We start from the raw sequence: 14301 nt of genomic DNA, 5'->3' as shown, positions 1-14301 counted from the left end.
GCAAAGTTGGAGGGAGATTAAAGATGTCTGATGCAAAATATTTGAAATATTTTGAGGAGATTAGGAACCAGGCTCTAGATCCCTCGAGGTCAATGATATGACCGCATAATTTTAGTTTCTATTTATTTCTATTTCTATTTATTATTTGTAGACTCTCTCTAAGAAATATTAGACCATGGATAATGTTGTGTAAATTTGGTCGCTTACTTAAGCAATATGCATGCTATAAAACAACTCAAGGAGCTCTCACTTTGTGGCAAGCAGTAAACTCTTAAAGAGATTAGAAGTGAGAGTTCAAACTAAGATCAATAATGTACCTGAGACACTCACAACCTACAAAGTTGCCTTCATGAACACTTTGAAAAAAATAACAGAAGGTTTACTTATGTTGCTAGGGACAGTATGTTCTCCCAGGTCGGTGTTACTGTAGCGGCTTGAGAAAATCAATTTTGGGCCATGGGATTAGAACTTGGGCAACATTAAAGTCCAAGTCAGCTAAAGCACCCCCGTCTCTATCTGAGAAACTCAGAGCTGTATCTTACTATAGGTCTGTATTCCAAAGCTGTACATGAGCAGGGAGGAGGGGGCTTAAACATTTGACTGACTGACCAACAGAGTTACTCATAGCACCTGTTTGTACACCCTTTTACAAAAAGAGTGCTGGTGGGAAACTATTTATGGACTACACTCGAATTTAGGACAACCTTAAAGCAGCACCTTGCACATGTGGGGTAAGTGGAACAAGTTGTAAACACAACATTGGCATCACATCACCTTGTGTTACCTTAAGTTTTTTTGGCGAACATGTTAGCAAACTGTTGCCACGTCTAGCAGACAGCAGTTGTTTTGGTCTCCACCAACTCCTGAGGGAAATATCTGCCTCTTTAACTGCTTAATGCTCGACTATGATCACCAGCTAGTCTCTAAGACAGTCTATCTACCGTTTGGTGCTGGGCAGGTAGAGTAGAGTTGGTTTATTTGAAAACAGCAGCCTGCTGCAACATGGAACAGGGGGGCTGAAGGAAACATTGAAGTTTCAGGCCATTGAACCAAAACAATGAGCTGAAAGACACTAAAATGCTCTGTAAGAAATAAGGGGAACTGCTGAGTTGGGTGAGAATTACCTGTGGATTCGTCACTACGAGCGGAGTCATGAAAGTCATTATAAATATAAAACGATTTATTAGTGCAGCTTTTAGTTACAAAATACTAATACATTTACTGTATAAAAGTATCTATACTAATGAAATGTTATTTTATGGAATCTTAGTTGGCGGAAAAATATAGAAAGATGCCACATTTCTTGGATCGGTTGCTAAATATATCTGCCAACTGTGACCACCTACTTGATATATTTTGATCAGGGAGGACGCGATATAAAGAGTGCCTCTGCAGAGTCTTTTGTGTGGAAGCATTTGTTAAAAGAACGTTCCTCAGCATGTGGGATTGTTGGTTAAAAGAAAAAGAAGCAGTTCCAACAAGGCACTCTTCAAACAAAACTATTAAAAAGTCATAATTTCATGACAAAGGGTTTTTCAAAATCCATCTCCAGAGTCTCTCTCTCTCTCTCTCTCTCTCTCTCTCTCTCTCTCTCTCTCTCTCTCTCTCTCTCTCTCTCTCTCTCTCTGCTGTGGCTTCTCAGGACCTGGCCACGGGTTGCAGACAGAAGGAGGGTAAGATCTATAAATAGAAATAGGACCAATTATAAAGCAGATGTTCCCCTGTATGATGGTGGGAGAACACTGTCGGGGAGGAGTGTCTGTGCTACGTTCACTATCTCTCTGAGCTCTTAGTCTCTCTTGTTTTATTCTCTGTGTCCAAGTCTATCTATGTCTGTCTTGATTCTCCGACCCTGTCTGACTTTCTTCTTCCCCCCTTTCATCACAATGTCTTTAATCGAACACCGGCATCATTTATGCAATTATTGTCATCTTCCCGCTGTCTACGTCATGCGCACATGTACGTACAAGCTCACGTGTATGATTGCTCGCACGTTCTCAGCCAACATTTCAAAATAAACCTTGTCGTCTCAGTTTGACTGACAGCCCTGTAACAGACTGTGGCATACAACACCCATTTGTTGCTCACTGTTTACATCTCTCTAAATTGCATTTCCATCAGCAGGTTGTTTGACACAGGTCCGACTTGTATTGTAATTGTATTGTTATCATTCCTCATACAATCCTACATGAACAGGGATCTCCAGGAGAAATTCAACTGAAAAAGCGGCTTCTTGGTAAAAATAAATAAAAAACTGCTCTAATTTATACTTTTGATACAGAGCTGAAGATACCATTTGGGACTTTGTGGAGAATAAGCAAAATCTAAAATATCCAAAAATGGAATCGCCCTCGGTTATCAACACTTTAATCAGCGCTGCCATCTTTCTGTAATTTGAAGGGATATCCTCTTCAGTGACAGATTTTGCTCATATTATCTCTATAATCCGGCAGAGTTCAATCAATGTCTGTCAACTATTTGTGACTGCGGCTGACAAAGCGGGACATGAGCCCGGACTGAGCCTGTGTTGTAATCAAGAGACAATCCTTAAATTGCATTAAATGAGATACTGTTTGTAATAGAAAATGCCACACGTGATTTTTCCGTCAAAACCCCAGATGAACAAACGAAAGCAAGCACAATGACTTCAACTTCCTTAGCATTGCCATCTTTTTCTGTCTTCCCCGTCACTGTAATCGTGATTCCAGTCACCGTCGTCTTCAACGTTATCATTACCTTGATCGGCAACAACGAGGCCATCATCAATTTCACTGATGAGCGATAAGGCTGCGTTAGATCTGCTGCAGTGAGGCAAAAGCCCAATCCATGCTAAGTAAGTTAGGGGGGTAAATCTCCGGGTCTCCAGAGGCTGAGCGCTTCCTTCAGAGTCTCTCTCCCTGTCAGCATCTGACAAGCTCACCAAAGCTGTGCTGAAAAATACCCATAACATCCACCTCTGCGGTTCTCTCTACTGCCATGCTCTCCTTCACTCCCTGCCATAATCTATTCTTTGCTGTCTGTCTCTTCTGTGGTCCACGCATTTCTTTCCACTTCCATCTCTTCCAGTCTCTTCCAACTTTTGCAAAGTCTCCCTTCTTATACACACAAATATGTGCTCGTGCAAGCATGTATTTAAGCTTACACACACACACACACACACACACACACACACACACACACACATTACATTTACATGCACGCATCCACACAAAAAACCCCGAAACATTTACTTCCTGAATCCTGAATTCAGCCTACAGTTGCTCTGATAGCCTGTAGGCCAGCTTAACTGACATTGCATCTTGGCTACAATTTGCAACATGACTCACTGGAGTTGATGTGAAACTTTGTGACAGATGACACAGCCACACTTGACTCACAGTAACAGCGAAGCATAGACTAATTCAAATTAGGCAAGTGATTTATTTTAGGGTGAAGGCAATAGGCTTTCTCAGCTACCTGTTAACAGTGATGGCTGTTTAGATGCATATGAATGATTGTGAATGATGGCGAGATGTGTTGTGGTGCGTTCAGCGCTGCTATAAAAAAGCTTTGTTTGGGAGAGGCTCTGGGCATGATTTGGATGCTCACTAGTGCCTGACAGAAAGGAAGAGCTTTGTTCAAGTGTGCATTGACTATGAACATCAGCTAAAAAAGAACGTAGCCCTTGCTCAGGATAAGGGTCTACGATTCATTACAGCTAACAGGAAGTGAACGATATGTTACTGGGCACAGAATTGTGTGATAACCAGGTCTATGGGGATTGAAGATCACAAGCATGGCAGATCATTAAACACTTCATCAATCAAGGCAAACAATGGTTCGAGCGAGGAAGTTCACAACTCTCAATCAGCGTGCAACTAATTCACATGCTCGCTCAGTTCCAGTTGGTGCGATCCAGCCTGTGAGCCGGTCGCAGCCAACTTGACAACAATAGTCATCAACTACATTACTCACAAATGTCAACGAGAAATAATTAACACGGGACAAATGAAACCAAAATGAAGCACCTGAATCACTCACAATCAACATTTTTTTAATGTACACTCGCTGTAAGAGACTTTGTATTCCCGATGATATGCTTTGTGTAGACGCTGCATAATATATGAGGTATACGCTGATGTCACTTTTTCACATACCACCTCCCTCACCACCACCCGCTATGAATGGGTAGAGCTGGTATACAGTTGGGAGGAGGCACATGAAACATTTAAAACTGTAAGGGTTAAACAGGGATCTGTACGATGTGCCAGACAGACATATGACTGATCTATGTTTATATACTAGAGTATGTAGCTCCACATTGGAGAAATATAGTTACACTAAATAAAAGCCTGAAGACACTTGGTCCTATTCCAAACCAGGATTTGTCAACCTGATAAAAAATGATAATGACTTTGAAGAATATCCTGGTTGTCTGAGGACAGGTTTGTAAAATATTTAGATTTTATTACAGGTTCAGTAAACGTCACACAGCCACCCAACTGCTTCTCTTCTCTTTAGCCTTCAGGCAGTCTATAATAGTGTATGTCTGAATTCATGCTGAATCTGTTTGTGCAGTCGATTGAACAACAGCTTTGTTTTTTGTTTGTTTGCCATTTTGTGGTAGTGTTCTAGATGTTTTTGTTTTCCATGTGAATGCACCATGGCAGACGCTGACTGTGTTTGCGATTCAGGGCAGAGTGACAGTGATGACTTCTCATACATACCATGTATACTTTATTTCTGTATTAGGTTGGTTGTTGGGTAAACTACTATAGAACTGGGCAGGGAATTAAATCAGCACCTGCCACCTGCCAAAGACAGATAAATGTTGCTTTTGGCAATTCAATCCAGGGCAGACAGGTTTTCCTTATATTAAGACATATTATTTTAAAAGGTTAAAAACTGTCAGGAATTAGGGTTACTTGATATATTCCTTATTTTTGCTGTTTCACACCACTGACTCAGTGTTTCTACATAGATTTCAAAAGTGTCAGACAAAAACATTGAGTGGATCGTAGAAATGTTAGTGAAATGTTATGTGTGTCTGTAAAGCACACTGAGACAAATGTATAATTTGTGATATTGGGCTATACAAATAAATTTGATTTGATTTGATTTGATTTGATCTGCCACAGTGAGCAACAAACGTTAATGTCAGAAACTGGAACTGGGGGAAAACACTAAAATGTCCCTATAATGGAAAGAAGTATGATCTGGTATTATCCTTGTGAACACACTGCTTACCTCTGTGAGGTGAGGGTTGGGGTTGAAGCCACACTGGGTGCACACCATGGAGCAGCACTGTGTGCAGGTGCTGAAGTTCGGCTTGTCGTCCCCCGTGCCCATCAGGTCGGTGGTTTTGCAGACGGGGCACAGTTTGCTGCTGGGCATGGGTGCGATTTGTGGCACAGAGTAAGGGGATGTGGGGACACTGCCTCTGTCAGGGGACACGGAGGGGGACCTCCCCGTCCTGCTGCTACCCACATCCACATACAGACTCTTCCGTGCCACATGACCCTGGCCCTGCTCTCCTTGAGGTGCGGCATGCTGATGGGTGTCGTGGGAGGCCAACCGGTCCCCTGTCCCATGACCACTCTGGACTCCTGCTTTAGGTCCGAGGTCTGACGGAGGAGGTCTGGCAGAGATGATAAAGAGAACACAAAAGTGATTTTTACAATGGATTCCATCCTCACATCAATACACAATCCTCACTTGTGTGCAAGACACAGCCTTGTGAAATTGAATGTAGTCCATAGAGCCAAAATGTCCAAGATTATATTGTTTGGCATCTACCCTGCTATCACCCCCACCTGCGACATAGGCAAAAACAATGATGCTACCCTTATCCACATCTGTGCCCTCACTTACAAAGGTTTTGGAGAAACATATTTCATACCTTTTCCAACATCTTAAAGCGGAATCTAGCTCCAGACCCTCCGGTAGCTTTGTTTGGCATTACTAAGGAAGACATCTGCAGAGCGCCACATGGTTGCCTGAGACACACTCTTGGCCAGACATGCAGTTTTGCTCAAATGGAAAGATGCTGCCCCGCCCACACTTAGTCAGTGGCTAGGAGACACAATGTCCTGTCTTAACTGGGAGATGATATTCTTCTCAGTCAGTGGCTCTGAGATGAAATTATACAAGACATGGAAACCCTTTTTGAACTACTACAGCCAAACGACAACGACATGCATTCCAACTATATCCATTGATATGAGCAATAAGTTGTGACTTTGTGGAAATAGCGACATCTTTAGTTTTATTTCTGTTTCAGGACATTGTGTGTTATACCGATTCTAGTTAATCACAGAGGTGGGGGACAGGGCTGCCTTCCTCTATCACTGTTATTATTGTCATTCTTGTTATTTATATATGATACTTCATTGGTATTTATTTTATAACAATGTGAAATAATTTTGCCCAACCCTGGGAAAATTTGGAAAGAGTGAAAAGTGGATTACAATTGGTAAACACACATTTCTCCTTACTGAGTTTCACTTTTTCAAAACTCTTCAGACATTTCTCTTCACAACACAACAGATAATCTAACATCCACAATGTAACCAAAACACTGCATACACATTGCAGGGTCAACTCCTGTAAGAGGTGGGACCAAGTCAATGTTTTGCAAGTCACAAGTCAAGTCCTAAACTTTGAGTTTCGAATCTTAATGTGTCTCCGTCGTTCTTTTGTTTACCACTGTGTAGTTTTTGTATGCGATCAAAATGATCTTTGGTATCATATTTTATAACTGGTGCTCACTAACGTAATGTTAGTTCTTTATGGTTCTCTCCTGCAACTTGATTGGATGCTGTCAGATTGCTTCAAACAAAGTGGATCTGGGGAATTAAGTGTTGACTTACTGGACTGGACTCCACACCTCTGACTCTTGTACCAGAACACTGGTATTTGTTTCCAAGCAAAACACTTTGTCAAAAGTATCAATTTACCAGGTTTTTATACCAGTGATCTCTGATAACTTTCAAGAAGGAGCAATACTTCTTCTTGAAAGTTAAAGGGTATATTTTGGAAACCTTCAGCTGTGAGATGCACATGGTCCATATGCCATTAAAAGATCTGTATTGATGTTCATAGTGTGATATCAGACTACTCAAAACCTTGGCTAACAGTGAGGCATATGTTGAATATTTTATATTGCCTCTATCAGTTTCTGTGAAGTGCTCCTTGTGGCTTATTTTCACTCTTTGAAGCTGTTCTGTTCTAGCCTCAGCGACGTGTTTAGGGTGGAACAAATGTAGTGCATCAGACAACAGCATTGTAAACTTTTGGTTTTCTTGCTCATTCCGGCCCCCAGGCATTAGTGCCAATAGTTAAATAGGAATGGAGGATTTCCACTGTCATAACAACTTAGACCTTTTGTCATGCCCGTCATCTTCAAAGACAGTTTCAGCAGCAGCTCTGTCTTTCCAGTGAGAGAATGGTGGAAATAAAGAGAGGAATAAAGGAATTAAAATATAGCATGTTAGGAATTATGAGTCAGAGCAAATTAATTTGAGCTGCTGCACAACTCTAACCTTGTTCCACTCTCCACAGGAGTCCTGCGTCCATCTTTAAACCATCGCTGGACTGTTACATTTTAAATTCAACAAAGTCCTGACAGTGTGCTGAGGGGCGCTCCCACACTGTTTGTGGATATCGTTAAAGCTACTGACCACTGATACACAGGGTGGGCAACTGAAGTCTAAATCTACCTGGTGTCCTCGCAAGATAGAAGGTAATAATCATCGCTTGAATGGCAAAGATCCCAAGTAGAGTCTCTTGTGATTTATGCAAAGCCTTGGGCATGGCTTAATGAGACTCCAGAAAGAGGTTAAACTGGAATATATCTTTTAGATATTCTCATCCATCAGCAAATGGGAATCCACTGAGAACAACGTGTGGCTTTGTGTCTAAAGCAGGACAAATTGCTGGCTTTGTCACAAAGTGAGTAGTGAAGGGTTTGTAAACTGATCAATCTTCTCATTTAACTATTGATAAGACATAAGTGTGTCAAACACCTTTAAATACATGGTGTATATACTCTAGTTGTGTGGTAACAAGCACACAGTGGACATCATGTTTTGAACGGACTTTATTGGCATTGTCAGTCAGGACAGGTGGGACCCCACAAGCCAGGTTTTAGGATACTCCATCACATAGATGGATAAATTATTGATTTTAATTATAAATACAAGCTTAAATAAAGCAATTATTATTATTATATACAATTATTTCCTCTTTTGCAAAATGCCCAATGTTTTACGGGCCACTTATGTGTACAAGCATCAGAGCCTCTCTGGTTCCTGACACAACAACTTTGATCAATACATAGAGTTTACATGCGTTTCAGTTTGAATACAGAACAAGGAAAGATCAAATCAAAGGTGAGTTCAGTAACATCTTAGAAGACAAGTGTGCCCAATTCTCTAGTGTCCTCCAGCAGTGTTGCACCAACAGCACATTGTTACTGACAACACCAATTCTGAGAGCATAAATTAAAGTATTGGCTGTTACGAGGTGCCAAAAGGGTTTACGCAACAATTACCATCTGGTCACATTACAAATAAATATGTACAAATCGATTATCCTTTAAAAAATATTGCACACTGACGTCTGACGTCAAATATGTCCTGTGGAACAAGAGAAAATTAGACGGGTACTTAATTTTAGCCCGACACAGTATATGTGATCAGTCTGTCTATAATTGAGATCCTATATGTTTCTCACTGATTTATTCTTCTGCCCATTTGAAATCAAACTGGTAACCTCAGAAGTGTGAGTGAAACCTATCTCCTGCTGTCCATTTAGTAATATTTAAAGGTCAAACCAGAGAGGTAGTAATCAGAACATGAATGTATCATTTGTGTGTGATGGCCAAATGCACAATTAAGGCATCAAATGAAGCATAAATCCACATGAAATGTTTGACATAGGACTCGCAATGCTTTTCACAAGGTTTAAGGAATATCGGTGATCATTGACTTTTTAGAAGTAAAATGGAAAAAAGATTTTCTCTCCCCAGTGCCACTGCACTTCTTATTTCAATTTTTTACATCCGTTTCATCATTTAGTATTAGACAAGTTTGGCAAATCCTCAAAAATAATTGATGAGTGGCTGAGACATGGATGAGCGAGAGACAATATCGTGCCCATCACGTTGGTCAAATGCAAATGCAGGAGCCGTAGTGCTGAAGCTTTAAAACTCCCATCTGCAGTGCGACACATAAGGAAAGGCTCGTCACATCGAAATCACAACAAGTGGCCCTAACACAATGATCCCAACAACAGCGCACACAGTCTGTGGTACAGCTATGTTTTGTTTTATGGCAATTGTTCGAGGATCATTCGGATGAGGCTGCTCCACAACCCTCAGTTTGTGCCTCTTATGTATTACCAATACATTCAAGTCGCGGAGGTAAGCATTATATTTTCCGAAAAATATATATTTCCGAAAAACTCTTAACATGGAAACTTTCAAGAGTCTTCAAACCATCTGGATAAAAAATATTCCATCCACTGCATCATAAAAAATCTTATTATTCCGTTTCCCAAAAACTATGTTTCCTTAATTAAAGTAGAGATGGTAGCCCGAATGACAAACGTCCTTGCTCAATTTGTACAAAATGAAGCTAAATTAAAAGATTATGATGAGTTATATTGCTATATTGATGTTTCTGAAATACAAAATAAAGCATTAAAATGTTGCTTTTGTTTCACAAAAAGAGTAAAGACACAGGACATTTCAAATGTTAGGAAATGGAATTGCAATTTAAGAAATAGATTCATCTTTTTTTTTATCGTGCAACAGATAACATATCTTTTTCATCCAGATGGTTAACAGAGTCTTCGGGGGTTCTGGAAATACATTCAGAACAGTGTTGTTAAACAACCATCTGTGTTTTTCAAAGACTGTCGGGAATGTTTTTTTCTGGAAAATCGGATGCTTAGCTCTGTGTCTCTGATGTCTGATCTCTGAGAGGCACAAACTGAGGTTAGGTGCACCAATGTGTCCGCCTCTAACTACACCAACCACTGTGTCCGTTCTGCCAAGATACACAGAGCGGCACATGGAAGTCGAGCAGAGTTCATACTTTATTCCCTGTATCAACCATCTACAGTCTAAGATAATAAGACGCACTGAGGAAGTATGTTATAGTGGTTCAGTCGACTTACATAGTAAACAAACATTCAATGTGAGGATCTCTTGAATCATTTTCAGCATTTCAAGTCACTGTGACACACAATTCTAGGTGCTTGCCACTGAAGTCTAAACATGTAACAAGCATTGAAAAAAAAATAATTAAGCTTTCCCAGGCGTTTGCCTTTTAAATTGTAAAGTGCAGTGTCAATGTTTGGACATCTGGACAACAATGCAACACTGCCAATGACTTACAGGTAGCCATTCATTTACTGAATCCTACAGCTGTCATAATGTCATGAATAATAAGAACTGCTTTTGCATTATTTGTTCGAGTTGTGGTAACCATTTGGTATGTGTATGCTGCATAGTGCACAGTGCTTTTATTAATGAAGGTAAATTAATTATGAGGGCATACTGTTTGCACACTTTGTCTTAGAACATGACTGTATCCATCATGTTCATGGGTTTGATGAACTATAGCTTTGTTTGTGTTTGTAGTGGACTTTTGATTTATAACCATTTACATTACTTAATGATTTACATTGTTTGTTTATACTAATTTACATGATGGAGCAAGTACCGCTCTTCACTAATTCACTTGTAAGACAGAAAACAATGGGACGATAATGTAGCAGCAGCACATTTAGTGCATTGTAGTAAAAAGAAAAAGAAATATCTGGAGCTTGCGTTCGACACAAGGAAGTATTTCTTACAATTCTGAAAGCTTGTCAGTTATGGTCATCAGGTCAGGATGACTTAGTCAAAGCTTTTATGACTAGAGAAAAAAAAACAAGTTGGTGCTTTGTGGAGCAGAAGTGTATGGTGAGTCACAGAGCTTCATGTATTCTCTATATGGGCTCAGATTTAGCTCTTTGACTGCGATGAATAAAATATTGTATGGAGCAGAAATGCCTATATGGACCCCACTTCTGAGTATGGTTATATATAGTATATTATGGCCCCATTCATATTAATAGGCAAATTCATAAAACGCTGCAACTCATTTTAATTAAGATGAAAGTCTCCTATCTACAGTCTGAACACAGCCACCGTCTCATTGTTTCTTACACTCTCACAAGTTCTTTGAAAGCGAAGATTCAGACTGAGTGTGGGGGCCCTGATCTTACGAAAACCATTTTAATCAGCCATAGGATATACTGTCTTTCTCCCCATCTCTGTCTCTTAGCACGCTCACTCTCTCAGCACTCACCATCACCTTATGAGACACCTCAGGGTGGATACCAGAGACAAATCAAGATATGAGACACCCTTTAAAACTGCTCTTCGGTGAATATACAAGATAAACAGAGAGTGTTTCTTTCCAGATAGAAACATAGACGGGACTAAACATTATAAAAAGGTAAACGATTTTCTGTTACAGTTGCAGAGCACGTCCACAGCTCCACATTATACCTTACGATCACTTTGTAATGTAATGACACAAATCAGGCAAGACAGATTTTCCAAAGAATCAGCTTGAATTTTAGCCTTGAACGAAGGTTTGTAGCTTGAAGAAATGCATGTACCTTCTTGGACGGCAGGCTAAAAAGGGCCAGTACAGAGAGACTGTAAGCAGGTGTGGCAAATCCAAGCCGCAGCTGTGCCTCTGCATGTGGTATTCAGCTCTACAACTGTTGAACTGTATAATTAAGGCAATATCAAATCTTGTTGGAAGGTAATCCCTCCCACACACCCACACAGAAAATACAGACCTACAGGCTACTATGTGTGATTAAACGCAGATGATCTGGGCTGGATTTTTGGAAAAGGCTAAAATTGTATCTGATTATATTGCATTGTTATAGGATACCAATGGAGTTTGTATATGTAACTGCCAAAATAATGGAAATAGTGTCATGTAAAGCCACCATAACTGTTCATATGTATGGGCTCAGTGTCTGGATTTCTTATAGAGATGCAACACCACACTTTCAGAAGAAATTATCCATTTGCTGTGCTGTATAGTGGTGAGAAACAATTTCCACTAGCTGCTGCATATTGATTCGGTTCGAGATCTGATGAATGAATGAGGCAGCTATGCGTTACGGTCCTGTGCTCACAATGACGCTGTCTGATGGTAGCATTGTCACCCTACATAACGTCAGCCAGGTCATTTCCCAGAAATACTTTGTATCTACTGCTTTTCATGTCGAGGCATGTTCAGGAAATCAACATGTAATGGAACCGAGTGAGCCATTCAACGTGAGATGCAGTGCACTTTGCATCATTTACATTTCTAATTTATTTATCACCTCGAGCTATGTGGGACATTAATATTTGTCAGACCCATTCCGAAGTATTCATATTTACTTGGCACTGCCTCGTTATGAGAAGAAAAATGTCGCTCACTCATTCATAATACTTAGCTACTGATGCCTGAGGACAGACACCGTGAAAACGGGCGTAGAATTTCCTATTGAACGCTATGTTTACGTATTATTGATTCTACATCGAAAGCGTTGCATATTAAATTTGACTTCGACCCAAATCAACGTTGAGTAATAGGGTGGTGCTGCCAAAAAAGCAGAAATGGGTCTCCAAAGGGGGTGGTGAATTGTGTTGACAAGGATATAGAAATAAATAATTAAGCACCCATGCAAGTCTATCTCAACGCAGTCGGTTGATCCTATAGCCTATCTGTCTACACTCCACATCGTACAGATGTATCGTACACGCCACGCTTCCGTGTAGCCTCCCTGATTTCTCTCCACAGTTAGCCGGAGAAGCGTCCTAGCTATCGCGGCTACCTGTTAATCCCCGGCCCGGGTGCAGCCCCACTTCCTCCGGTTGGCGCTCCATTGCTCGGCTTGATGAGCTGTCCAGAGTCCGGTGGTGCTGAAATGGAAGCCGGAGCCCCTGCTGCAGGGACGGCGGGGCCGGGCTGTCCCGCCTGTCCCTCCCCTTCCATACTGGCCTCGTTCCCCATCGCCTCGGGATAGGTCTCGACGGAGAGAAACGATGTTGTAGATGGTTCTACAGCTGTGGTAAAAACTCAGATGAAACTCAGCGCTGCTCCCCTTCCGCCATCATCACCTACAATTCAGCATCCCGCACGGAGCACGCGCGCTGACGGAGAGAGCGAGGGAGCGCGCTGACGCAATGGGTGGGAACTTGAGTGGCTCATACGTGCGCGTTCACGACGCTCGGTTATCTCAAATCACCACGCAAATACCTCTGAGCCCCTCTGTGGCACATGACTAGAGACCACTGGGACCTCCCTGATCTAATCTGGGTCTTTCACTTGTGGACTATTTGTTACGTAACCTAAATGACCAAAAACATTACACATCATTAGCTGCATGTCTGAAATGTGATAATCTTTTATCATATTTGTCTATAATTGGCTTTTTTCATAAGCCAAGAGGTTCACAAATTATTTGTGCATACTGATCATTTAATAACACAATTACCACGATTAGTTTAATCGATTAGTCAACCGACAGACGATTAATCAACATCAACATCAACATATTTTGATAATCGATTACAATAATTGTTTGTCATTGAAGCAAAAGGGCCAATCGGCTAAACGGGCAAACAGTAGTGACATAACGCTACAGCATAGTTTTATTTAACTCAAACATTTGTGTGGCTAAGGGTTTTTTTTAGCTCCTACTCCCACATAGGCTACTGTGTGTACTTGACCACTCTGCCAGAGAGCCAGTGTCATCATTACAAGATGTTCATACCAGTGCTTAACCATGTGGTAAAGACCAACAGTGTCGGATGGAAAATAAAATACAATAAAATACAAATTGCCCAAATTCCTAAATGTTAAGATTGATGGTTTTACACATCACAAGCTCAATGTATCTAGTGGTACATTATGTTACAAAAGACTGTTCAATAATTTGGATAATGGATTAATGCGTTATTTCATTCAGAAAAATAATTAACTGTAGCTACTCTATTTTAAAAAACTGAGATTGTTCTGGGAAATCACCATCACAAAAATACTAAGAATACTATATATTCATCCAAATACAAATGTACATCACAGCCGTGGTGCGAACACAATCCCTCTGCAGAAAATTCCATTCCAAAGTCCATTTTATTGTGAATGGCTCTCTTTACAGCGTAGTAAAAGAGATGATTCTGAGAAGTTCCCACTCATCCCTGAATGACTGCTCTCCCTAGTGTACACTAACTGTCACTACAATAAAACACTTCACTGT

General features: G+C 40.7%; 1 protein-coding gene across 2 annotated transcripts in view; it reads right to left on the bottom strand.

Annotated features, from left to right (window-relative positions):
* The window catches only part of bsnb (bassoon (presynaptic cytomatrix protein) b), a 67892-nt gene extending 54790 nt beyond the window's left edge, over positions 1-13102 (bottom strand). For both annotated transcript variants that reach the window (XM_029431046.1, XM_029431047.1), the window contains exons 1-2: positions 12874-13102; positions 5227-5617 (exon numbers count right to left, since the gene is read on the bottom strand). In XM_029431046.1, coding sequence (XP_029286906.1) covers positions 5227-5617; positions 12874-13052 — 570 coding nt within the window. In that variant the 5' untranslated portion in view covers positions 13053-13102. The remainder of the gene's footprint in view (positions 1-5226; positions 5618-12873) is intronic.
* Positions 13103-14301: the final 1199 nt, after the last annotated feature.

The sequence above is a fragment of the Cottoperca gobio genome, chromosome 5, assembly GCF_900634415.1.
Source record: "Cottoperca gobio chromosome 5, fCotGob3.1, whole genome shotgun sequence".
NCBI classification, from domain to species: Eukaryota; Metazoa; Chordata; class Actinopteri; order Perciformes; family Bovichtidae; genus Cottoperca; species Cottoperca gobio.
Note: the sequence above shows the minus strand (reverse complement) of the source record. Positions and strands in the feature narration are given on the sequence as shown.